Source organism: Cebus imitator, unplaced genomic scaffold (assembly GCF_001604975.1).
Source record: "Cebus imitator isolate Cc_AM_T3 unplaced genomic scaffold, Cebus_imitator-1.0 Scaffold399, whole genome shotgun sequence".
Taxonomy (NCBI): Eukaryota; Metazoa; Chordata; class Mammalia; order Primates; family Cebidae; genus Cebus; species Cebus imitator.
Genome location: NW_016107714.1, coordinates 766,417 through 790,903, shown reverse-complemented (window position 1 = coordinate 790,903; position 24,487 = coordinate 766,417). Strand labels below are relative to the sequence as shown.

The following is a 24,487-nucleotide window of genomic DNA, read 5'->3' as shown; positions in this document are numbered from 1 at the left end:
CAGACACGGTGGCTCACGCCTGTAATCCCAGCACTTTGGGAGGCTGAGGCAGGTGGATCACCTATGGTTGGGAGTTCCAGACTAGCCTGACCAACATGGAGAAATTCTTTCTCTACTAAAAATACAAAATTAGCCCGGTGTGGCTGGGCGCAGTGGCTCACGCCTGTAATCCCAGCACTTTGGGAGGCTGAGGCAGGTGGATCACAAGGTCAGGAGCTCGAGATCAGCCTGCCCAACATGGTGAAACACTGTTTCTACTAAAAATACAAAATTAGCCAGGGGTAGTGGTGGGTGCCTGTAATTCCAGATAGGAGGCTGAGGCAGGAGAATTGCTTGAACCCAGGAGGCGGAGGTTGTGGTGAGCCGAGATCGCGCCATTGCATTCCAGCCTGGGTAACAAGAGCGAAACTCCCTCTCAAAAAAAAAAAAAAAAAATTAGCCGGGTGTAGTGGTGGGTGCCTGTAATCCCAGGTACTCGGGAGGCTGAGGCAGGAGGGTCACTTGAACCTGGGAGGCAGAGGCTGCAGTTAGCCAAGATCATACCATTGCACCCCAACCTGGGCAACGAGAAACCCTGTCTCAAATAAATAATAAACATTTCCACACCTCAAAAATTGTCCTGTGTCCTTTGTGTTCCATGTTTTATCAGAATCACCAGCACTGAGAAACATAGCACTGAGCTGTTATGTTGAGAACAGGTGAAGGGGGACTCAAGGAAAACAGTCAAGAAACCACTACAATCAGAGAATATAGTGGCTTGGACCAGGGAAGTAGGTAAATAGTGGTTGTAAAGAATAGTTCATTAATCACTAATCTCGTAACTTCTTGCTGCATATTCACTCTGAAGTGAACAAAAATGTCCCTGTCACAGGATAACCTCCTCCCTTCAAAAAAGTCCCCTAGCTCTCAATTGCCCTCAGGCTAAAAATCACAACTCTTTACAGCCCTGTTTTTTCTATCACCATTCTCAAATCTACATCTTGGCCTCTTTCCTGTCCTCTGGTCATTCCCCTCCACGTCCTTTCTTTTCTGTTCAACCGCACTTCCACCCCTTCCCCAAGTCTAAATTGTGCCCAAAGTCCCACTTTCTCCAGAAAGTCTTTTTGAGGTCTCCATGGGAATCTCTCCCTTCTCGAATCTCCAGTTGCATTTGCTGTTAATAACTCGTAACAAATTTATTCTTTTTTAAATACCCAGGGCCAGCGGTGTAAGCTCTAGAGCACTCTACGTCCTCCCTAAGTGCGGGACTGGGCCTATGCTACTACAGGCGCTCGCTGCCTAAGCGTGTCTGTGTGTGGCAGTGTCCTAGTCGTCCTCCCCTCCTCCTTCGGCATCTGCTCTGCATTAGTCTGTCCCAGGCCTCCGCAGGCGCCGATGATTAAATCATCATCATTAACCAGGGCCTGCCCCCCCAACCCAGGCAGCAGGGGGAGAATGGGGGGATAAGATCACTACCAAGTCCCTGGGGGTCTCTCCCTCCCCATACCCCCGCACCCTCTCCGAGACTCTGCAAAGCCCGAGAAACTCCCGCCGCGAAGCCGGGAGAAGGCCCGCCATCTGGGTGAAGCTCAGCTACGCGGACGCCCACAGGACGGCATTACGAGAAGAGGACCCAGGAGGGGCGTCAGCAGGGTCGTCGTCACAGAAGACCGACGACCCTGAGCGGGTAGCGGGCACAGACTGCCGGGCCTTTGGGGGTAGGAGGGGGCAGTCTTTCGCAGGCTCCAAAAGTTAGTCTTGAGGTCGCATAGGGTCCATTATGATGATTCCTACAGGAGGCTGAAGAGATAGGACCCTTCCCTATACTCCCCCCCCACTCCTTAATTACCGATTGAGGAGGGGAGGGGCCGGTGGGGCTCAGGTGAGCACACGGGGAGAAAGGGACGTGGGCGGGGCCTTACAAAGGGTGAGCGAATCCGAAAAGACCTAGAACCTCGTTGCTGGGAGACAAGTCCCGCCCCGCAGGCGGCACCGGAAGTGGCAGGCTGGGATCAGCCTTTAAGATGGCGTCTCCTCAGGGGGGCCAGATTGCGATCGCGATGAGGCTTCGGAACCAGCTCCAGTCAGTGTACAAGATGGACCCGCTACGGAACGAGGTGCAAGGGCGGCAGGGTTACTGCTGTGGTCGGCCAGCGGTGCGAACTGGGGCGGACTAGAGGACGGGCGGTGGCTGGCCGGGCGCCCAGTGCGCTTGCGCAGAGACAGAGGGCCCAATGCGCCTGCGTGATTGCAGTCGGCTTGCCAAACTCCAGTTAGGACGCCTGCGCATTGTGTAGCCGACGTCGTGTAGTCTCCCCTGGGAAAGGAGGGCCAGGCGAGTCCACGTGAGGGAAGCCCCCGCTGTGCGCGGAGCCCTCTGCTGGGCGGAGGAGGAGTGCCAGCCCCCAGGAGCCAATTCCCGGCTGAGGGCTCAGGGTGCGGGGCTTGGCCGTGGAGTGTGATGAAAAAGGAGACCCCCAGGGTGGGAAGGCGCACGGGTTGGCGGTAGAGGGTGGATGATTGGTGACGGAGGGTGTATCTTCAGGAGGAGGTTCGAGTGAAGATCAAAGACTTGAATGAACACATCGTTTGCTGCCTATGTGCCGGCTACTTCGTGGATGCCACCACCATCACAGAGTGTCTTCATACTTGTGAGTGCCTTGGAGACTGCCTAGTTCTTCCGGTCCCTAGTCTTCACCAGCCTGACTGCCAGCTTCTGTGCGGCCTGCCCCACGCATCCAGGCACCCCACCCAGCCCGTGAATCCAGTTTCCAGAGGGCATGAGAATCTGCTTTTCTCTTCCTGCAGTCTGCAAGAGTTGTATTGTGAAGTACCTTCAAACTAGCAAGTACTGCCCCATGTGCAACATCAAGATCCACGAGACACAGCCACTGCTCAACCTCAAACTGGACCGGGTCATGCAAGACATCGTGTACAAGCTGGTGCCTGGTTTGCAAGACAGTGAGTGACCAACCTGACTTTGAGGGGCCTCATGAGGACTAATTGCTGAGTGGCAGCTTGAGGTGACAGGGCCTTTGGTGGGAATCATGTAGGCAGAAGGCCAAAGATGAGGGAAGGACAAAGAGTGAGGGAGGGCTAATACTTTATTCTCATACTTCACCTTCTTTTAGGTGAAGAGAAACGGATTCGGGAATTCTACCAGTCTCGAGGTTTGGACCGGGTCACCCAGCCCAGTGGGGAAGGTATGTCCTTAGCCGCGGGAGGGCAAAGCCCCCAGACTATTCTTCTTGCCCAGTTTTGCTCTCTGTGGAAAGAGGGGTATGGAATATGTGCCACCAGCCACTTCAGTACCCTATCTTTCTCAGAGCCAGCACTGAGCAACCTCGGCCTCCCCTTCAGCAGCTTCGACCACTCTAAAGCCCACTACTATCGCTATGATGAGCAGCTGAGCCTGTGCCTGGAACGGCTGAGGTGAGGACCAGATCAGGGGTTGCAGGAGGTGACAGTGCCAATGGCCCAGAGCCAGGAAGGGTCTGGGGGAGAGGCTAAGCAGTGAGGAATCCTATCCCCTTGAAGAGAGTATATCATGGCTCTGGGAGTGGGAGAGGAGGAAAGATAGAGTTCCCTAACCTGTGTCTGTTTCCCCCCAGTTCTGGCAAAGACAAGAATAAAAGCATCCTGCAGGTGAGAAGGGCTGAGGGGAGGGCCTCTCTAAGGAGACTCACCTCCTATGGCCCCTCCCTCACACATCTTGCCCTCTTCCCTCCCCTCCCTGCTCCCAGAACAAGTATGTCCGATGTTCTGTTAGAGCTGAGGTACGCCATCTCCGGAGGGTCCTGTGTCACCGCTTGATGCTAAACCCTCAGCATGTGAGTAGTCCCACAGTAAGCTTTTTGGGGGAAAAAGAGGCTAAGAAAGGAGGGACAGAGTCTAGGGTGGACCAGGGTAGTTTTTGACCTGCCAGAAAGTTCCTAAAATTATGCCCCCATGTCCCTCCTAGGTGCAGCTCCTTTTTGACAATGAAGTTCTCCCTGATCACATGACAATGAAGCAGATATGGCTCTCCCGCTGGTTCGGCAAGGTGAGCCATGCCACCCTCCCCACCCCCGCGTTCAAATTACCCCCAACCAACCTGCAGTCCCCAGGGGAAGGGTGGACTGAGGGGCCCTTTGGATAATATAAGAACACTCCCCACTGACTACTATTTCCTCATTCTCTCCTTAGCCTTCCCCTTTGGTTTTACAATACAGTGTGAAAGAGAAGAGGAGGTAGGGGCTAAGTCCCTACCCCATTCTACTGCCCTTCCCTCCCCAGATATTTATGTGAAATGAACTGCAGCTTTATTTTTTGAAATAAAAACTTTTAAAAAGCATCTCTCTTCCTTATTCTTCCTACCTCACACTTATGATGTGTCCTGCCTTCCTCAAAAATCCTCTGCGTTTCGTAGTGAAGAAGGGCTTGTCTTCCATGGCCATGGGCCCTCAATGTCTTGCCAAAGGAGCAGGGTAGAGGATCCCTATATGTGTGAAACCAGGCCACCCACGCCACTCTTTCTGATGATGGGAAAGCTCCCTAGAGGGGAGCTCTCAGCTGTCCTTGTATGCTGCAGCGTACCGTGTGGGCCTCTGAGGAGGTGTCCTAATTCAACAGTGGTGAGAAGGCTAGAGTTGGACAGTGGCTGCTGTAGGATTGAAGAAGTGTGAAATTTTAAAGAAAAATCCAAAGAATTGTACTATAGTGTTATAACTTGGGCGGGGGGATAGAGACAAAAAGAGGGAGAAGTCAAAAACACAAGTGGGGTGGGGCCACAGGGATTGTCAGAAATGGAGGCCTGGCTGTCCCTACAGGATTCAGCAAGTACTTGGTGACTGAGACTAGAAGCCAGGGTGGGAAATGGGTAGCTGAGGAGGAAAGCAAGGGCAACTTCAAGGAATAAGAGGGAAGCTGCAAAGCACCAACTCCATTGATTAATCCGCTAACATTCCTTGTCTGTATGCCATGCCAGCGTCCTTGTTCTACGGTTCTGTCATTGGGTTAGCTAGAAACTTGCCCAACTAGGACAGGAACAGACATACCAAAGCAAAGAGTTACTGAAGGTAGCCCGCCATCTGCCAAATCTGGGACAAACTGTATGGAGGCATAGCATGTGTGTAGACAGAATCCGAGTTAAAAACCTATGTCCCACCCCAGCCTGTCTGACTCCACGGCCTCTAGGGGTTGGTTATGCGAAGCTGGTGAGGGCTGAAGGCGCTAATCACCGGGTGGCAGAGGACAGGGAGGCAGCCAGGGAGTGGGTACAGCGAGGGCGGCCTCAGCTGGATAAGAAAACTCCAGACTCGGGGGAAGGACCTGAGCTCGCATTGGACGCTCTGGGGTGCCATAGTCGGACTCGGTTTCCGGAGACCTTCGCCTCTCCAGGTGGATGAAGAGGCTACAGACGCTGAGGAAGAGTTAGAGTGCGTGGGGCACTGATGGGGACCCGGGTAGGGACGCCGCGGACAGACGGCCTGGGTACGATTCTTCCAAACGTTTCCAAGCCTCCAGCCTGGAATGCGTCTCCTCCACTAACCCCCTCCCCGACCTCCTCCAGGAACACCCCAGCCTAGTGCTCCCCATTCCCTTTCCTCTGAATTGAAGCTTTATGGGCTTCGCGGTCCGGGCGTACGTGACGCCCGGGGCTTTTCTCCAGGAGTTTTTGGGCAAAAAGGAGTTTCCTAGGAGTGACAGGGGAGTGGCTTGGGCTCGGGGGAAAGTAGAAACCCTCCCGGGGGCTTTGCTGGGGCTGAGCAACGGCGGGAGTTGTACAGTCGGACTAGATCTCCGCGAAGGCGCTGCCGCTGAGGCTGGGCGGCAGCTCGGCGTCGAAAAGGCGGGGTCTGAAGAATGATGGGCCGGAGGCCGGAGACCGTGAGGACCAAGTCAAGGGACGAGGCCCTTGGTGACACACGCCTTGAGGCCGAGCAGCGCCGAAGGCGCTCAGGCGGGATCTGGGGTGGGGCCCAGCCGAGTCTTGATGTTGTCTGTCAGCGGCGGCAGCTGCGCTGCGTCTCCCGAGGTGGCTGAAGCTGGCCAGCTGCGGGCTCCGCGCTGCGAGTCCCAGGCCTTTGGGTCCATTCCCCACGCCCACCCGGACGCTGGGGTCACTCGGGTATCCATCTGTGCCAGGGAGGGAGAATCGCGCCCAGGGTTCTCTCTGGCTTCGCGCGACTGAGAATGCGCCCGGACGCGGCTCGGCGCTCCGGAGTCCTAGGAGAGGCAGCGGCAGGAACACCCCAGGGTGCCGTCTGCCCTCCCAGGCACGCTCGGCTGTGCTGCGCTTCCGGGAGGAGTCCGTTCTCCCCTGGGGACCAAACCTTGCCCCTGCCCACCTTCCTCACCCCCGCCATTTCCAGGACTCATACCCAAAGGCGACGGCACTAGGATTTCCTCTTGCCTTTGGCACAGAGGTGGACGGGTCGCTCTTTCAGCCCGGCCCGTCTTTCCCGGGGCTTGATGGGGAAAAGGACTTCCCTAGAAGTGAGTCTTGGGGAGTAGGAGGAAAGAGTGTGGGGGAGAGCGTAGGAGTTTCCCACCGCTGGCTGCTTCCCCACCTGTGCGCCCGGGGTGGGTGGCCTTGGGCGCGCAGAGATCTTCGCAAAACAGCGTCCAGGGCCGAAAACAACTCACAGGCCTGCCGCCCCCAAAGTCACGAAGCTAAAATATAAGTGTCTGGATCGGTTCACTCCGCAATAGCACTTTCTGAAAAAGAAAACAACCCCAGAAGTGTGCCAGACGGACAGACGCCCCGCCTCACGCCCCTCCGCCTGGACTTTCCTTCCTGAACTCCCACTTCCCTCTCACCCTGGTTCACGGACCTCTCCTGAGGGTGGGGAGGAGGGGGGCCAACTCTTCGCTGAGATTGTCCTCGTCCACCGCCCGAAGGGGGTCATTCTGAGGGTCCTCCAACCCTCCTACACATTCACAGAATTCAGTGGAATGTCCGGGGCGGGCAATCCGAGACTAAAGGTCGTTTATTGAGCTGGCCTTCTTGCCACTAGTGGGGAACGGGGGTCTAGCGGGGGCGGCCTGGGGTGGAGGAACCCGCCGATGGGGTGTGGTGGATGCAAGATAAGGTGGGGGTGGGGCTGCGGGGTGAAAATGGGTAATCTGAAGGGGAAGTGTGAGGAAGCCTTCTTAAGCGAGAATGGGGTGCCTTCCAAAGACAGCGAATTTGAAATGTGGGGATCTCTACAAGGGGAGGGAGTGCAGGACTCCTGAATTGTCTGAAGGGACCATAAAAGGAATTTGAGAAGGTGGGAAACACAAGAGATTGCCTGAGAATGACAGGGAAGGAAAACCCTTCGGACCCGTCGTGGGCAGTGGTGAAGGCCTCCATGCATCGCTTGGGAAGGGTCTTGAACAGAGAGGGTTCCACCCGTGGGTGGTAAGAAGCAAGCACCCGGTAGCTTCCGTGCTTGGGCTTCCAAGCTGGTGTGGGGGGTAGCCTTTGAGACAGCTGAGTGTACCCTCCCCAACCCAGAAAGAGGTTTAATCTCTTAATCTTCCTCATTAATCACTCACCCTCCTCCTACCCTCCTCTGTGGATCCGGTTTCGCCCCAGCTCAAATTCCAGATACTTCACTGGGAAAATTCCCTTCTGTGGCCCCAAGATCCCCTGGACTAGTTCCTGGCCACTATGACGACCTTAGTGGGGCCTCTGATCTCCGGGGCCCCTCCTCTCTTTGCTAGTCTCCACTTCCATCTCCTCCCCCAAACGCATGTTTGCGGGCTGTCCAATCCCAGTACCTGAGCCCAGCTACAGAGGGGAGAACTAGGCGGGAGAGATGGAAGGGGTAGCAAAGGCCCATCAGAAGAGCTCTACACTCCTCATAGACACACACAAGTAATTGAGAGCAGAGGTAGAGACAGACACAAAGCCACATAGAGGATGAATGAGTGAAGGTTGCAGTGTCTGCTTGGTGACATGCCTGGGATGCAGTGGGGCAGTTCCTGCTGCCTCCAGGGAGCTGCTTTATTGCACATTAAGTGAAACCACTAGGATGGTTTCCAGGGCTGAGGCCCATAGCCCAGAGATCTCTCCAGGCCCTCCCCTGACCCTCACCATTAATAACCATTTAACAAGGTCCTGAGGCAGCTCAGCTTTCCACTGCAGCCGCCTGGCTCTGCTCTTTGATCCAGCAATGGCCCATCAGACTTTAAGTGTGTTGCTCAGCTTTCCAGGAGGGTGTTATGTGAATGTTATGGGTGGTGGAGGGGGTCGTTGGAGTAAGGCCTTTACCCAGAAGACCCTATCAAGGTGCCTTTTCATCTCTGTCAGGGAGTCTTTGGCCCAGCTGCCTTGGATTTCCTAAGCCCTGCTTAGGGAACCCAAGCTGCATGCTGCAGTTGCCCCAGGGAATAGACAGGTGGACACTGCACAGATGGTGGGAGATACAGCGGTCTACAAGGAAAGTGACATAATGGACAGTCCAGGAGGACTGGCCTGCTTCTTCACGGCACTGTTTTAAAAAACTAGAAGCGTATCAGTTTCTGACTTCCTTGGGCAGCAAAGAAGCAAGATCCTCAGGAGTGGCAGGGCTTCCCTGCCTCTGGGCTGTGAATCCTCCAGCTGTTTGGGGTGAAATGTAGGAACAAAACTCATATCTTGCTGGGCCTCCACTATTGAAGTCCCGCTGTTTCTGAGCTGCCTTCTTCCTACACAGGAGGGCTGTGGGTGCTTACCCAGGTATGAGCCCAGGACCAGAACAGGTGTGGGAGAGAAGGGAGATAAACAGGACCCAGATTAAACAGGAATGAGTATTTAATCCAGGCCTCACAATTAGCACCTGGATTGTCAGGAATGCCTGTCCCATGATCCAGTTGGGTCTGTGAAGTCTGCCCTTCAAGTCTCTCTTCTATGGGGAGTGAAAGTTTCTGAGCCTCTGCAGGCTAGAGAAACCATACATACCTGAACTATGGGAGCTTAATAAAAAGAAAGAAAAGACAGACAAAATCGACTGGTTTTGCCAGGCCTCACTGACAAATACCCCTCCTGGGCATTTGCACCAGCTCAGAGTTCCCTCAGTCTTCTCTTCTGCGGGCCGGCCGGCCGGGTCTCCCGGCAGCTTCTCTTTGTGTTCTAAATTTGTCAGGTGGGACAGCCTCGGACCCATTCACCTGTACTTGCTTCCTCCTGGCATCCTCATTATTCCCGGTTGCAGTCTCTCTGCCAGGCTGGGTCCTCCCAAGCGCAACTCTCAAGTGTTGCGCCACCGACCCACGCAGCACTAATCACTTCCAGCCGCCAGGACCTTTTACAACGTTTCTCAGGGGTGGAGTGGGGAAGAGGGGGCCAGGTTAGGAGACTGAAGTCCTAGCTGGGATCAGAGATCCCTGCACAGTTGGCCCTGATATCCTTCTTTAGAACTTTGCAAATCCCTAGTCGCTGGGGAAAGCAATTTTATCGTCTACGAGTTTATGAGCCAGAGCGGCGGCTAGGCCGGGAGGCGGCGGCATACAGTGTCTGGAGGTACGGCCCGGCCTGACTGTGTACGGTGCAGCGCCCCGCAGCCCAGAGCAGCCCCGTGGCCCTGGTCTGATGGGTAATTTGGTCGGCTTCTGCTCTCCGCTCCTGCCTCAGCCTGGAGAAATACCCTCCCTGGACATCTAGGAGCTCCAGACCCACCGCGGCCCGGGGTGGAGACGTGGGGGCTCAGGGGGAGGGGCACACGGGATTCGGGCCCAGCGCCGAGGGCGGGTCGGTGGCTGGGGGCCCGGATCGGGAGCCGAGTGTTGGGGCCCAGGCGGCTGCCAAGTCGAGCGCAGCGGGCAGCGGGACCGCCCCAGCCCGGCCGGACATGAATTCTGGACGCGAGCCCCGAACACCCCGGACACTCTTCAGCATCGCAGACATCCTAGCCCCGCGCATGGTCCCCCGAGCACCCTCCATGCCGCAGCTTCCAGAGTCAGGTCCAGGTCCAACGTCGCCGCTGTGCGCGCTGGAGGAGCTAACGAGTAAAACTTTCTGCGGATTTGACGTGCGCGCTCCGCAGCCCTCTGAAGGTATAGAGCCGGCAAAGTCGCGGACTTTTCCCCACCTCTGTCCTTGTGGTTCCCAGTCTCAAACCTTCGTCCCAGCCCAGCCCAGCCCAGCCACCCTAATCCGCCCCTGTCCTCAGCCCACGTGCCAGGACTCGCACCTGCAACTTCTCACTTCTCCGTTAGTCCTCAGGCTCCATGGCGGTGCCGGAAGGCCGCCAGTGCCACGGGGAAAAGGCAGACGGTCGCCAACTGAGCGACCTGTTGCTCTGTTCCCTGTAGGTGGGGCAATCGCGATAGAGAAAGCCAGGAAAGAGACAAAAGACTTGGGCTGCAGGCGGTAAACGACTGAGCCTGCAAGGGCGGCACAGAAATCGCTGGAAAGCTAGGGTCCAGTCTCTCGGGTGACCAAGCTCTGCTCCAGGCCACTATCTTCTCGAGGGAAGCCAAGGAGCAGAAAGTCCTTGGCGCGGCATTGGGCACTGAACTCTGCACTCTGCCTTTCCTCGCTCTCTCTGTCTCATTCTTTCCCTTTTGGGATCAAGGAGAGGGCTCATGACGTCACTAAGGAAGTGTAAGCCGAATGCCCGACCCGATCCACGGAAGGGCATGATCTAGCCGACCCAGCATAATCTTGTTACTATCCCCATGTTGGGTCGGCTACCCGGACTCTTACTTGCCTCTGGTGTCACCCTCAATCTGCTCAGCCTGAGGATCCTAAAGGCCTCAAAATCTCTACCCCAGAAGGCTTGACCCTGTACCGGGTCTCCTCTGGACCGTGCCTCTCTCCCTCCACTCCCTTGGCCCAGCAACAAGCCCTCAGCCTCTAGCACCCCTGTGGCCAGACCGCTTTGCACCCTTTCCCCACCTGGGCCTGACTCCTGGTAAGAGATCACAGTTCTGGTCCGCGTCTGCCTTCCTGGCTCTCCTTCTACTTCCCCCACTACCACCGGCCCGACCCCACCCCCAGCTTTTCTTTCCAGGCTGCAGTCAGATTCCCGCAGGCTGGAAACTGACCCCCTCCCTATCCCCGCAGGCAGGGCAGCCCTGGACATGTTGGGCCCTGGCCCGGCCGGCCGCAAGCGGCGCAAGTCACGCACGGCGTTCACCGCTCAACAGGTGCTGGAGCTGGAAAGGCGCTTCGTCTTCCAGAAGTACCTGGCGCCGGCCGAGCGAGATGGGCTAGCTACACGACTCGGCCTGGCCAACGCACAGGTGGTCACTTGGTTCCAGAACCGGCGAGCCAAACTCAAGCGTGACGTGGAGGAGATGCGCGCCGACGTCGCCTCGCTACGCACGTTGTCTCCCCAAGTCCTGTGCAGCTTAGCACTGCCCGACGGCACTCCAGACCCCGGTCTCCGCCCGGGTCCTGCCGGCCCTGACACCGGGCTCCAGCCGTCAGACGAGGAGATACAGGTGGACGATTGAAGACAGAGCCGCCGACAACCCTGGGTTCTGCGGCCCCGGACTCCTCACCTGGAGCTCTGCCTCTTGTCCGAGTTCCAGGGTGGAGGAAGGTCTACTTGGGCCTCTTCCCACCCAGTCTAGACGCTCACCTTTCCCGGATTTTTGGAAGTCTGTTTGAGACCAGGCCTCGCTCTGTCCCCCAGGCTGGAGTGCTGTGGAGCCATCACCGCTCACTACAGCCTCAACGTCCTGGGCTCAAGCGATTTTCCTGCCTCAACTTCCCAAGTAGCTAGAATTACAGGCGTGAAGCATCACGCCAGGCTAATTTAAAAAAAAAAAATTTTTTTTTTGGAGAAGAGGTCCCACTATGTTGTCCAGGATACCTTTCCCAGTATCTGAGAATAAAGTTGAGACTACCGCATCTATTTGGACGCCCGCACCATGCCCCTAACCCCGCCAGGTACAGTAAAATCTGCTAAACTGTATGGTGAGTCGCACTTGGCACTGTGCCAGGGCTTTCAAAGCAATGTTTCCTTTAGCCCTTGTAGCAGCCCTTTAAGGTAGGTAATAATTAACAAAGAACCCTGAGGTCAGGTTTTGGACCCAGCATCCAGCCTGCCTTCAGAGCTGATGCTTATCAACCTACCAAGGGGAAGTCACCAGGCCTGAGTGAAGACCGTGGGGCCTTGGCCCACCTACTTAATACCTTTGGTCACAGAACTCCACCAGTGCTCTGATCAGCCTCCACCTGGTAGACCTTGATTCTAATCTCTAGGTTGGCCACTGACTGAATTTCCCCACCCATAGGTCATTTGTTAATGGGTTCCTGACCCTATCCCCATCCTGCCAAAAGAACCCTCCGCTGAGACACAGGCAAAGAGATGGGTGCCCAGAGAAGCCACACCCCTACCTGGAAGACCTCTGCCAGGACCCTGGGCTGGAAATGTTCCCACTTGGATGGTGGCCACAGTCAGAGGGTGGAAAGGCCTGGCCCACTGGGGTGAAGCTTGTAGTAGTGGCCTTGCCTGGTGGGGATTCCAAATGAATTTCACATTCATTTATTCCGCTAGTGATAATCACCCTCCCGCAGTGTGGGGAAGAGAGGGGACACTCAGTAGTTGCAGGCCTTCCCCATCCCCGGTGGTCCCAGCCAATCTTCAGACCAAGCTCAGGTGCCTTTCCTGCTTCCCTTCTCTCCTGTCCTACGGCTCTCTTTAGACTTTTTCTTGCCTCTGCTTGTGTGACAACCCCACTTTCAAGGAAGCTCCATGGGTTCAAGGGGGGTCAGCTAGGGCCTTAGTTGTAGGCGGAGGGCCCAAGGGAGGGTATTCCATGGAGAGTGAACAAGGCTGGAAAGCAGAAGGAAACATGGTATTTTCAGACAGTGACTACCACTTATTAAGCAGCTCCAAGTGCTTTGCAGGTATTAATCCTTAAAATAACCCAATGGGACAGAGAATTTTCTTTCCCTTTTAAGGATAAGGAGACTGAATCACAGAACCCTGAGGAAACTTGGCCAGATCACAGTTTGTAAGTGGTGGTACAGGGAATGAGATGTTTGCTTGTCTGATTCAGGAGCCCATGCTTTCGGTCTCTATAAAGGTGACTGAGACTAAAGGAAAGAAGCAAAGGATTTACAGAGAGAGGGGAGGAGAAAAGGCCACAGGTAGAAAACCTAGGCATTGAACCTTAAAGCATGGTCCCTGGAGGTTCTAGAGAGACATGAGACCATTGTTTAGGGTAGGCCAATAGGGCTTTGGGTGCAGGGTGGATCAGAGACTGGTAGAGACCTGAGGAAAGGAATATATTCTCTGGCCACTGCAAAAGGTAACAGCAGAGAGAACTCGGGGCCAGACTTGGGGTGGGCCTGGGAGGTGGTTACAGAAGAGGAATCCAGGGACCAAGGACTGCATGAGTCAATGACAACCTAGCAAATGTGGACAATTGGAAGAAAAATGGCAATACAGAAACAGACAATGACGATTGGTATGGAGCTAAGAATCTGTCAGCCATTATGCACATGCAAAAAAAAAAAAAAAAATACTCTTTGCAACTGCACTGCCCCTTCAGTACTCCCTTCATACTTTCTAAATACTGCCTCTCTGGAACATTTCCAGTAGGGTGATCAACTCCTATCTTCCCAGCATTTTCCAAGTTTTAACATCGAAAGTCCCTCACTCCAGGACATCCCTTAGTTCCAGGAAAACCAGGATGGGTGGTCATCCTACTTTCCCATCCTGGGGACTCAGAACTCAGGCTACTGGGTCAGACCTCTTTTAGTTAGGAGTGGTGAAAGTGGGGCAAAGTGTCAGGAGTCATGTGACTCTTGGAGAAGCTACACGTCCAGGACAGGCTAAGGTTCTGGGGAGGGAACATTGACTTGAGAAGCTAGAACAGGAGCCAGCTCAGCTGGAAGGCAAAAATACCACAGAGTAGTGGGTGGCCATTCTTTGAGAGGCCAGGAGCCCTAGAGAAGTCCCAAAAGCATGCATGTCCCCAAAAAAGGAAAGGCAGATGGTCAGACCTCTGATGGAATCACTGCAATACAACTGTAATATAATCACCCCTTGAACAAACACAACCACCTCTACCCCATCCTGCTTCTCAATCAGGGTGGGCAAAGAACTCTCAGGGCAAATCGTTCTAGTTAGGAAGGTAGGGTCCAGTCAAATTAACTGGCTCTGAGTCATAACCTCTCCCCCAGTTGGGGTTTCCCAAATTCGAGCCCAGCTAGCACTGCTACCTCTTATACTCAAGGCTTGGACAACAAAAAACTAAAACTTGTCCCGCCAAAATGGCCTCTAGATGGAGGTCTGCTCCCCTAAGCCCTCAATGTATATCAGGATCACCTGGTGGACTTATTGAAACAAATTGCTGGGCCCTGCTCCCATAGTTTCTGACATAGAAAGTAGGTGGTCTAGGGTGGAGCCTGAGAAACTGCATTTCTAGTAAGTTCCTGGATGATGCTGATGCTGCTAGCCTAGAAACCACACTTTGAGAATAATAGTCCCTGAACGCTGGATTTTGTGAATTTCGGCACCAATTCACCCATACTCCTCTCTTCCTACTGTGGGAAGCATGACTATGTAGGACAGTTGCAGATAAAAATTGGTTTATTTAGCACCCACTATGTACCAGGCACTTGGGAGGTATGTTCTCACAATTTTGCTTTCTATCCTCACAATATCCCTATGAGGTAGGGACTACCCCCATTTTTACAGATGAGGAACTCAGGCTTAGATGTTGACAGACCCATCCAAGGTGAGCCAGATGGTAACAGCAGACTTCCTCCTGCTACATAGTATTTAAGGGGCCTAAGTCATAAACAATTAAAAAAATTTGGGAAAGTCCCACGTAAAAGAGATGTTTCAATACCTCTTCTCTCCAGGTATGAACAGTATTAAGCAACACCCATAGGGCAGCAATAATCATTTATCCTGATGAATGGTTCCTTTGTGAAAGGCAAGGGAGTTGGGGGAGGGCTAAGGTCTCCTGCAGACGCACATTTAAGTGAGCTGACAGTCTCAGCAGGACTATGGAAGAACCAGCTAGGGGAAGCTGCCAGGATCTTAAGAAGTAAAACTAAAAGGAGATCATGATTCTTACACAGGAAGTGGTGAATTCAGCATATCCTTGAAAAGGTGAATAAATTAGCATAGGGAAAGGATAATTACAATACCCAATGCTGGGGTGGAGAAACAGAGTGGCCAAGGTTGCAACAGCCTGGGCACCTGCTGAGGCTCCATTCAGTGGGAGGGCCACCAGTTGGGAGTGTGGACATGCATGGCCCTGCCAGCTCTAAGCAGGAGCTGGTAAAGGACTTCTCAAATGCAAACCCTTGGTAAATCTTCTAGCAGTAAGAACAGGTGAGCATCAGATCATTGGACAAAAGAGAGGACAGTCATATACAGCAATCTGGACAGAAAATGGCATGAGAAGCTGTGAGCAAACTGGGGGCTGTGGCTATAAAAACAGGGTACAAGCTGGGGCTAGGAACAGGTAAGCATCCACCAAGCTAAAAGGTGGGACTCAAGCCCTCTCAGCACTGTGACCCCGTTCCTGCACACAGAGCTCTAGTCGGTGAATGAGGCCCCCAGGACCAAGAGGCAGAGCAAAGCCCAGATGCATTCTCACTGTCTCTCCTATAGCCTAAAACCCTGAACTTTCCTACAGTTTCCTTCTTGAGCATTGGTGGGTTTTATTTTTCCTTATTGCCTCCAGAAGACGACTTCTGCTTGAGAACCAAAGGATGTTTCAGTGGATGTGGGGCTCCTTTCTCTCATCAGAAGCTTCTCCATGGTAAGAGGAATGACTGCCAGGGGTATCCTTAACTATGGGTCTAGAGAATAAGGTCTCAAAATATGCAGTGAACTGTCACCACACCGTGTCCCCCCACCATGGGATGTATACATGGCCTTGTCCTATGAGGGACCAGTGCCCCCTCATCTGGCCTGAGGTAGATGCTGGGGCCCAAGTCCCAGGATGTCCCAGCCCTTTGAAGGGTCCTGGGGTTGGAGAAGATGGGGCCTTCTACTCTGAGTCTGGGAGACAGGCTGGTTGGGGTGGCTTTGGTGACATGGAGGATAACGCAAGAGTGGACACAGACCAGGGGCCCTCGGAGCGGTGCTTCGAGGGCACCTGAGGGAAGGTAGGCCTGAGGCTCCCAGCTCAGCATAGGGAAGTGGCAGGAGGGCCCCAGGTGACAGAGATGGTAGACAGGTTCTTCCTCGTTGACCCTGCTGAGAAGAGAGAGAGAACGGCACTAGATCCTTCTTTTAAGCAAGACAGCTCATGCCTCTTATTCCACCCATCCTTCCCACCCCCTCCTTAGCCACCTGAGGCTTGGTATTGCAGTCCCAGCTAATTCTCCCTGATGCCCCCTCAGCATGACAGTGGGCCTGGCCCCCTTACCAGTGTGAGTTGGAGAAGGCAAGAGCGGAGCTCTCGGGCTGCGTCAGGCTGGGACCCTCCTCTCAGAGTCTCCTGAAACACAGCAGCTGCCTCTCCGAAGCGCTTTGGTCCCAGAGGGATCAGAAAGAAAAGATTAGATGTAAGGGAGTCAAGGAACTTAAAAGTACCCTTTCCAAACCTGGTCCCTGCACCTAATACCACAACCATTGTGACATTTTGGTACTAGGAACTTATCTAGAAAGTCAACGGAGACCCCCTCCCCACTCCATCCCACCCACATCTCTCCTGTTTCCAGCCCCAGATGTAGTACCTGTAATCCCATCAAGGCCTTGCCCAGGCGGAAGAGGCCCCGGGGCCAGCCAGGCCGTAGGGTAAGGGCCACTTGGGCATCAGCCAGGGCCCACACTGGCTGACCCAGCCGCTCATGGCAGAAGGAACGATTTCCAAATAACCTAATAAAGATAGAAGGTGGCCAAAGGTCTGAGTCCTCAACACTCTGCCCTGTCCTGGCCAAGCCCCCACCTACCGGTGGTCCCGGGGGTTGAGCTTCAAGGCCTGGGTAAAGAGAACCACAGCTTCATGGTAGAAACCACTTTGAGCAAAGCTGGTACCCAACTCTGGAAAGGAGAGAGCACGGTGAGAAGGTTCAGATGGGGCTACCCCAGGGAGAGTAGGGTGAGGAGGGAGAGAGAAATGATCTCACTTGCCAGTTCCTGGCTCTGTTGTAAGGCAGCTGCCAGCAGTTCCGGAGATGCCTGGGGATAAGGTGCAAAGTCAAGCAGGCCTTGAGGTCTCAGTCTCCCCAAATCCTTCTCCTTTGTTTAAACAGATAACACTGCAATTAGCATTACCCAACTCGTGTAATCCTCATGACAGCCCTACAAGATGGTATCAGCCCTATCTTCCTAGAGAGAAAACTACCTGGGGTCATGGTGACAGTGATGGCCTGACCCTAGGTCTCTTGACCCTGGGGCCAGAGAACTCCCATTGGACCCTGTGTCAGCCCTTAGATCCTGTGCCTCCCCAGCAGCTCCTTAGGCCCCTTCCTTGGTTCCAGCTGAAACAGGTTCTTCAGCCACCTTACCTGTGCCTCTGGACTCTGCTGGGGCCTCTCCTCTCTTGGAGGTCTCTCTTCCTCTTGACACATCTTCTCCTGAAGGGCCAGGCCACTGCCTTGGGGCCCCTGGTTCAGTCCCTTCTCTCTGCGGGCATTGAGGGGCCAATCCCCAACCTTTCGCAAAGCCAGAGACACAAAAGTGCTAGATAGATCCAGTGAGTCCTGTGGACAAAATGGAAAGTTAGGGAAGGGGGGTGGGGATGAAGTACATCCTGGAGGAGGAGGAGGAGATTGAGCAGAAGGGAAAAAAGGGGCTCTCACCTCTTCTTCATCACACTGTCCCTGAACTGTGTTTCCGGGGCTGGATGGGGGGCTCTCATCCCTATCTGAGGTAGCGCTGACCTGAAAGAAAAGTGGACAGGTACAGAGTTGGGATCACCTTGAGCTGCCTGCTTTCTTGGCCCTCACCTTCCTGACACTTGGTGCTTTTAGTGCCTGCCCTGGATACTCACCTTGGGCTCCCCGCAGTCCTGCTCCAAACGCTCCTGTCGCTTTCGTTCCTTTTGACGCTGCAATAGTAATGGTAACAATGATCTATTTTGAATGCTTACTGTATGTCATATGCTGGGCTAAGATTTCTCATTTCATCTTTGCAGCTCTATGAGACAGGCATCATTATTATCCTCATTTTGCAGGTGAAAAAGTAGATAAGAGATGCACCAGCCAGAGGCCTCATGTAAGGAGGAGGCAGATTCCCACCCAGGCAGCACAGTAGGATTCCAGAACCATTGCACCAGATGGCCTGTGAGAGGCCTTCACAAGTCCATGAGCACTTTGTGTCTTCCTGGCAAGAGAATGGATGCCATTGCAGGCCATCTTGAGCTCTTTCCTATTCCCACAAAGCTTCCTTTCCCTCTCCCAAATCCCTTCGGCTCCCCTGCACCCTCCAGCCATGCTCTAGCCACCTTCTTCTTGAGTCGCTTCTTCTCTGCTTTCTGTTTCATGCGCTCCTCCTCAGCCACCAGCTCCTCAGCCAGGCGGTTGGCTTCCTAAAGGACATAGGGCAGGTGACAGAAAAAGAGAGAAACAGGGTAATTGAGAGCAAAACATGAAAGGGAGCAGGCAGTACAGAGGAAAGGTACCAATTAGGGGAGAATATAGGGATGGGAATATTGGGATTGAAAGAACCCTGGAAGACAGCAAAGCCCTCTCCTGAGAATCTTACCTCTTCTGTCACCAGGAGCTTCTGGGGCATGGCCACCTGAAGCAGGCTGTCTGAGGCACTGGGGAAGGTGGCAGAGGCAGAGGGGCTTTGAGGGCAGGGCTCGGACTCTTGGGGAGGGTATAGGAAGGACTTGCGGAGACCACAGTAGGTGCCCAGTCCCTCAGCCCCCTTTCCCCTGTCACTCTGTCCAGTTGATTTCCCTTCATCATCCAAGTGGCCCAGGAGGTAATCTGTCAGGAGGGAAAAAGAGACAGGAAAGAACATGAGAGAGGGGTGCATATGAGGGTCAGCCCTCCCAGGGTACCAGCCTCGATCCCTGGGCCCAGCCCCTGCACTCCCCACCATGGTGCCACAGCTGCAGCCGCCCGCTGCTCCCATCCACATGGATCCGGTGCAGGCCCTGGGGATCACTCTCCACAAGCCGTCGAAGAAAATCCACTATGTCCTGGGAGGGGGAGGGGAGGGGAGGCTGGTGTTGGGGGCAGCTCCTGGAGACAGCAAGGCCTTGGATGGCTTGACCTCTCCACTATGGCAGCCACCAACCAGCCATCCAGCCCAGAAAATCTGACTGGCCCTGACCTCTCCCTGCTCAGCAGCACAAAATCTGCTGTCCCTCGGCTTTTGTAGTGAATTGCCTCCCCTCACTGCTTTCCTGCCTTCCCAAGGGTTGAGTGTGGTATTCAGCCTGGCCTTCTCAACCATCCAGGATCTTCTCCCCTTGACCTGCTATTCAGTTAGCCACACTGAGGCCCCTGGAATGAGGCCCTCCAACCTGCTCTTCCAGCTAGGCCCCCTGTCATATCTGCAGTATGATATGACAGCCCCACATAACCCACCCTGAGGCTACCTCACACCTAAACAAGTACAGCAGCTCCTGGCTGGCCACTCCTTTGCACTTCATCTGTTTCTCCCCAAAACCAAGCTCTCAGAAATTACTTCCCTTCCCAGGGACATCCAATAATCCCTCACTGCCATGGCCATAGGCAGAGTTGAACCTAGCTCCTCAGCCTAGGATTCAGAGCCTTCCAAAAGGCTCCCTGGCTGACCTTTCCAGCCATCCTCTTAATCCTCTCCTGCTTCACTGCTGTCCTCCGTCCCATCACCAGGCTACCCTCTAGCCTTAGGGCCTTCCCTTAGCTGCTCTTCAATCCCGCCTGGCTCTGAGCTTCTTTCTCAACACATCTTGCCTTACCTTCAAAGTCCAGTTCAAATTCTACCTCCCTTCAAAGCCTTCCCAGACTCTTTCATCTCTAGTTATCTCTGTCCCCTCCAACTAAGCTACACCCACATGGTCTGTGTTACACAATTTAGAACCTTGTTATTCATTGCTTTCTATTGCTTTTCTCATTGGCCAGGCAGCATGGAACTACAAAGAGCACTGTGCTGAAGTAGAGCCACCTGCATGTGAGGTTTTTGTTTTGGTTTTTTTTTTTTTTTTTTTTTTTTTTTTTTTTTTTTTTTTTTTTTTTTTTTTTTTTTTTTTTTTTTTTTTTTTTTTTTTTTTTTTTGAGAGAGAGTCTTGCTCTGTTGCCCAGGCTGGAGTGCAGTGGCACACTTGGCTCACTACAACCTCTACCACCCGGGTTCAAGCAATTCTCCTGCCTCATCCTCCAAAGTAGCTGGGATTACAGGCACACGCCACCAAGCCCATCTAATTTTTGTATTGTAGTAGAGATGGGGTTTCACCATGTTGGTCAAGCTGGTCTTGAACTCCTGACCTCAAGTGATCTGTCCGCCTCGGCCTCCCAAAGTGCTGGGATTATAGGTGTGAGCCACCGCGCCCGGCCTTTTTGTTTATTTTTGAGACAGGGTCTTGCTGTGTTGCCCAGGCTAGATTCAAACACCTAGGCTCAAGTGATCCTCCTGCCTGAGCCTCCTGAGTAGATGGGACTTCGGGTGCACACCACCATGCCCAGCTTGTCCAAGTTTTGACTCTGTCACTGCCTGGCTGTTTGATTCTGAACAAGTCATTTAACTTCTTTGGACCTCTTCCTCATTTACAAAATAAAGCAAGACTTTCAAGACATGGCTCACACATTCTGGTTCTGATGAAAGTCGTTTCCTCAGGGAGTATAAGCTTCAAAGATAGGAATGATGACATTCCTATTTGCCTAATCAGATCTAAACAGAGCAGAGAAGCTTAGAAGCCAATGATTGGACTTGCTGAGTTAGAGGCCACAAACTTAGAAACTCCAGCATGCTAAAAAAAAAATCTGTAGGCAGGACTTTAGATGATTGAGGTATACTCAATTTTCTTTTCTTTTCTTGGGATGGAGTTTCACTCTTGTTGCCCACGCTGGAGTGCAACGGCGAGATCTTGGCTTCACTGTAGCCTCCGCCTCCCAGGTTCAAGTGATTCTCCTGCCTCAGCCTCCCAAGTAGCTGGGATTATAGGCATGCACTACCAGGCCTGGCAAATTTTTATATTTTTAGTAGAGACAGGGTTTCTCCATGTTGGTCAGGCTGGTCTCAAACTCCTGACCTCAGGTGATCCTCCCGCCTCAGCCTCCCAAAGTGCTGAGATTACAGGCATGAGCCACTGCGCCTGGCCCAATTTTCTAAACAACTTTAGATCCAAGGCTTCCCTCAAAAGATTGTCCTGACTTAATGGCATCACCACTTATACTGCTAGGTAACTTCAGCAGTCTTATACTTAAATTCAATTTCCTGGCGGGTTTGTTTCACCTTCCTAACTGCAACTTAAGCATAAATAATGAGCCAGGTATGGTGACACAAGCTTATAGTCCCAGTACTTGGAAGGCTGAAGTCAAAGGCTTACTTGAGCCCAGGATTTCAAGGCTGCAGTGAACTATGATCATGTCACTGCACTGAAGCTTGGGTAACAGAGCGAGATCGTGTCTCGATAAATAAATATGGCTGGGCATAGTGGCTCATGCCTGTAATCCCAGCACTTTGGGAAGCTGAGGTGGGTATATCACTTGAGGCCAGGAGTTTTAGACCAGGCCAGCCAACACGGCAAAACCCCATCTCTAATAAAAATATAAAAATTAGCTGGGCATGGTGGCACACGCCTATAGTCCCAGCTACTCAGGAAGCTGAGGCACAGGAGTTCCATGAACCTGGGAGGCAGATGTTGCAGTAGCCGAGATCACACCACTGCACACCACCCTGGGTGACAGAGCAAGACTCTGTCTCATAAAAATAAAGTAATTAATTAATAATAAATAAATAGCTGGGTGCAGTGGCTCACGCGGGTAATCTCAGCACTTTGGGAGGCTAAGGCAGGGCGATTACGAGGTCAGGAGTTCATGACCAGCCTCACCAACATGGTGAAACCCCATCTCCACTAAAAATACAAAAATAAGCCAGGCGTGGTGCTGCGCACCTGCAATCCTAGCTACTTGGGAGGCTGAGGCCGGAGAATCGCTTGAACCAGGGAGGTGGAGGTTGCAGTGAGCTGAGAGAGCACCATTGCACTCCAGCCTGGGCAACTGAGTGGGACTCCGCCTCAAAATAATAATAAATAGGAGCAAGGCAGTGGGGTAAAAAAAATAAAATAAAAAATAGTAATAATAATAAATAAAGCATGCTCTCTGCCCCACATGGGGCAACCTCCCCAGGATGTGCCACTCAGATATATACTGTATTTCCTCTCTCCTCCAACCAGTGCAGCTATCAAAAAAAAAAAAAAAAAAAAAGCCAGGTGTGGTGGCTTACGCCTGTAATCTCAGCACTTTGGGAGGCCGAGTCGGGCGGATCACTTGAGGTCATGAGTTCAAGACCAGCCTGACCAACATGGTGAAACCCCATCTCTGCTAAAAACACAAAAATTAGCAGGACACGGTGGCATGCACCTGTAATCCCAGCTACTTGGAAGGCTGAGGCAGGAGAATCACTTGAACCTGGGAGGCGGAGGTTGTGGTGTGCTGAGACTGCCCCACTACACTCCAGCCTGGGCGACAGAACAAGACTCCATCAATAAATAAATAAATAAATACCTGTCCCCAAATCTGTGCTACTCTTTTTTTTTTTTTTTTTTTTTTTTGAGATGGAGTTTTGCTTTTGTTGCCCAGTCTAGAGTGCAATGGCGCAATCTCGGCTCACCGCAACCTCTACCTCATGGGTTCAAGCGAGTCTCCTGCCTCAGCCTCTCGAGTAGCTGGAATTATAGGTGCCTGCCACCACCCCAGCTAATTTTTGTATTTTTAGTGGAGACAGGGTTTCTCCATGTTGGTCAGGCTGGTCTCGAACTCCCAAACTCAGGTGATCTGCTGGCCTTGGCCTCCCAAGGTGCTGGGATTACAGGCATGAGCCTGGTGCTACTCTCTTAATTCACTCCATAGCCACCACACATGATCAGATCCCCCAATATCACTGTGAATCTTCTCCTATCTTGTCACCCTCCTCCAGCCACAGTAGTGTCCTTGAAAGTTCCCATAACACACCAACTGTGCTCCCATCTTAGGGCTTTGCACTTTCCTTTACCTAGAATGCTCTTTCCCCAGTGAATGGCTCACTTCGTCCTTTTTAGATCTCTATGAAAATGACACTTTCTCAGAGACGCCTTCTCTGACCACTGCTTTTTTTTTTGTTTTTTTGAGACAGAGTTTCGCTCTTGTTGCCCAGGCTAGAGTGCAATGGTGCAATCTCAGCTCATCGCAACCTCCGCCTCCTGGGTTTAAGCAATTCTCCTGCCTCAGCCTGCCGAGTAGCTGGAATTAAGGCATGCACCACCATGCCCGGCTAATTTTGTATTTTTTAGTAGAGACAGGGTTTCTCCATGTTGGTCAGGCTGGTCTCGAACTCCCAACCTCAAATGATCTACCTGCTTCAGCCTCCCAAAGTGCTGGGATTATAGGCATGAGCCACTGCACCTGGCCTGACCACTCCTTTTAGAAGGAGAAACTTCCCAACCTCACTTAGCACTCCCTATCCTCCTTCTTGCTTTTTTATACTTCTCATATTTGACATACAGGTATTGATCGACTTACGACCTATGCAACTTACGACAATTCGACTTTACGACCACAATCGCTAGCCACGACTGCTCCGCATCTGACAGCGCAAACGTTGCCCAGCTAGGCATACGACAGTGCGGACCAGCTTCCGGCAGTACTACCATCTCCACGTGCACCATTTCAACTGTTATCCCAGACTCGGTACAGCAATTTGTGTTTTGTGTCTTGGATATTTTTCATCAAACCCCTCCCAAGATGCCTACCAAGAGGAAATTGTGTTTGTCTATGACTCAGCCTGCCAAGAAGGAAAGAAAAGCCATCCATCTCAACATGAAAATGAAAGTAATTAAGCAGTACAAAAGAGGAAAGAAAGTGAATGTGATCGTACGTGATACGAAGTTATCACATTCGACCGTGTCGACGATTTTGAAAGATAAAGAATTCGTGAAGCTGTGAAAGGTTCTGCACCCATGCGATCAATAGTTATAACAAAGCAACGAAGCAGGCCCATCCACGAAATGGAGAAATTGCTATGTATTTGGATGGAAGATCAAATTAAAAAACGGACACCATTAAGTCTTTTTACTGTGCAGATGAAGGCGAGAAGTCTATTTCAGACTCTGAAGGAGCATGCTGGAGAAGATTACAGTCAAGAATTTGTAGCAAGCACTGGCTGGTTCCAGAGATTCAAGAAAAGATTCCAAATGCATAGTGTTCGAGTGACTGGAGAAGCAGCAAGCGCGGATGAGGAAGGAGCATGTAAGTTTGTTGATAGTCTGGATGAACTAATTACAGATGAGGGATATCTAGCAGAACAGATTTTCAATGTTGATGAAACTGGATTATTTTGGAAACGGATGCCAGCACGCACTTATATTCACAAAGAGGTCAAAAGCAGGCCGGGCGCGGTGGCTCAAGCCTGTAATCCCAGCACTTTGGGAGGCCGAGGCGGGTGGATCACGAGGTCAAGAGATCGAGACCATCCTGGTCAACATGGTGAAACCCTGTCTC

At 52.7% G+C, this 24,487-nt stretch overlaps 3 protein-coding genes across 11 annotated transcripts in view; 2 read left to right on the top strand and 1 right to left on the bottom strand.

Annotated features, from left to right (window-relative positions):
- Positions 1 to 1,110: 1,110 nt before the first annotated feature.
- Positions 1,111 to 4,312, top strand: PCGF1 (polycomb group ring finger 1). Of its 3 annotated transcripts, none has more exons than XM_037731446.1 (10): positions 1,111 to 1,666; positions 2,019 to 2,096; positions 2,525 to 2,630; positions 2,788 to 2,940; positions 3,111 to 3,182; positions 3,306 to 3,411; positions 3,591 to 3,624; positions 3,723 to 3,809; positions 3,941 to 4,021; positions 4,165 to 4,312. In XM_037731446.1, the coding sequence occupies exons 2-10, from the start codon at positions 2,040 to 2,042 to the stop codon at positions 4,210 to 4,212; spliced, it is 744 nt and encodes a 247-aa protein (XP_037587374.1). In that variant the 5' UTR covers positions 1,111 to 1,666; positions 2,019 to 2,039; the 3' UTR covers positions 4,213 to 4,312. The 3 variants fall into 3 exon arrangements, with proteins under 3 accessions (XP_037587374.1, XP_037587375.1, XP_017364226.1); XM_037731447.1 differs by lacking the exon at positions 1,111 to 1,666 and adding an exon at positions 1,675 to 1,861; XM_017508737.2 differs by lacking the exon at positions 1,111 to 1,666 and having other exon boundaries at positions 1,874 to 2,096.
- Positions 4,313 to 9,603: 5,291 nt separating this feature from the next.
- Positions 9,604 to 11,897, top strand: LBX2 (ladybird homeobox 2). Its single transcript, XM_017508740.2, has 2 exons — positions 9,604 to 9,981; positions 10,994 to 11,897. Exons 1-2 carry the CDS (start codon positions 9,777 to 9,779, stop codon positions 11,383 to 11,385), a joined length of 597 nt encoding a protein of 198 aa, XP_017364229.1. The 5' UTR covers positions 9,604 to 9,776; the 3' UTR covers positions 11,386 to 11,897.
- Positions 11,898 to 14,459: 2,562 nt separating this feature from the next.
- TTC31 (tetratricopeptide repeat domain 31) overlaps positions 14,460 to 24,487 on the bottom strand; it is a 14,428-nt gene continuing 4,400 nt past the window's right edge. The window contains exons 3-13 of one of the 7 annotated variants that reach the window (XM_017508733.2): positions 18,900 to 19,002; positions 18,558 to 18,787; positions 18,298 to 18,381; positions 17,845 to 17,901; positions 17,654 to 17,734; positions 17,360 to 17,554; positions 16,979 to 17,090; positions 16,802 to 16,892; positions 16,586 to 16,727; positions 16,276 to 16,377; positions 14,460 to 16,103 (exon numbers count right to left, since the gene is read on the bottom strand). In XM_017508733.2, coding sequence (XP_017364222.1) covers positions 15,807 to 16,103; positions 16,276 to 16,377; positions 16,586 to 16,727; positions 16,802 to 16,892; positions 16,979 to 17,090; positions 17,360 to 17,554; positions 17,654 to 17,734; positions 17,845 to 17,901; positions 18,298 to 18,381; positions 18,558 to 18,787; positions 18,900 to 19,002 — 1,494 coding nt within the window. In that variant the 3' untranslated portion in view covers positions 14,460 to 15,806. The remainder of the gene's footprint in view (positions 16,104 to 16,275; positions 16,378 to 16,585; positions 16,728 to 16,801; positions 16,893 to 16,978; positions 17,091 to 17,359; positions 17,555 to 17,653; positions 17,735 to 17,844; positions 17,902 to 18,297; positions 18,382 to 18,557; positions 18,788 to 18,899; positions 19,003 to 24,487) is intronic. The other 6 variants (XM_017508734.2, XM_017508735.2, XM_037731442.1 and 3 more) reach the window with 6 other exon arrangements.

Excerpts from the sequence above, each read along its gene's own strand:
- PCGF1 (XM_017508737.2), top strand. The coding sequence starts at position 2,004 with ATGGCGTCTCCTCAGGGGGGCCAGATTGCGATCGCGATGAGGCTTCGG. Across the intron at positions 2,631-2,787 it reads CACAGAGTGTCTTCATACTT|TCTGCAAGAGTTGTATTGTG; the intron begins GTGAGTGCCTTG and ends CTCTTCCTGCAG. Across the intron at positions 3,183-3,305 it reads CACCCAGCCCAGTGGGGAAG|AGCCAGCACTGAGCAACCTC; the intron begins GTATGTCCTTAG and ends TATCTTTCTCAG.
- LBX2 (XM_017508740.2), top strand. The coding sequence starts at position 9,777 with ATGAATTCTGGACGCGAGCCCCGAACACCCCGGACACTCTTCAGCATC. Across the intron at positions 9,982-10,993 it reads CGCTCCGCAGCCCTCTGAAG|GCAGGGCAGCCCTGGACATG; the intron begins GTATAGAGCCGG and ends CTATCCCCGCAG.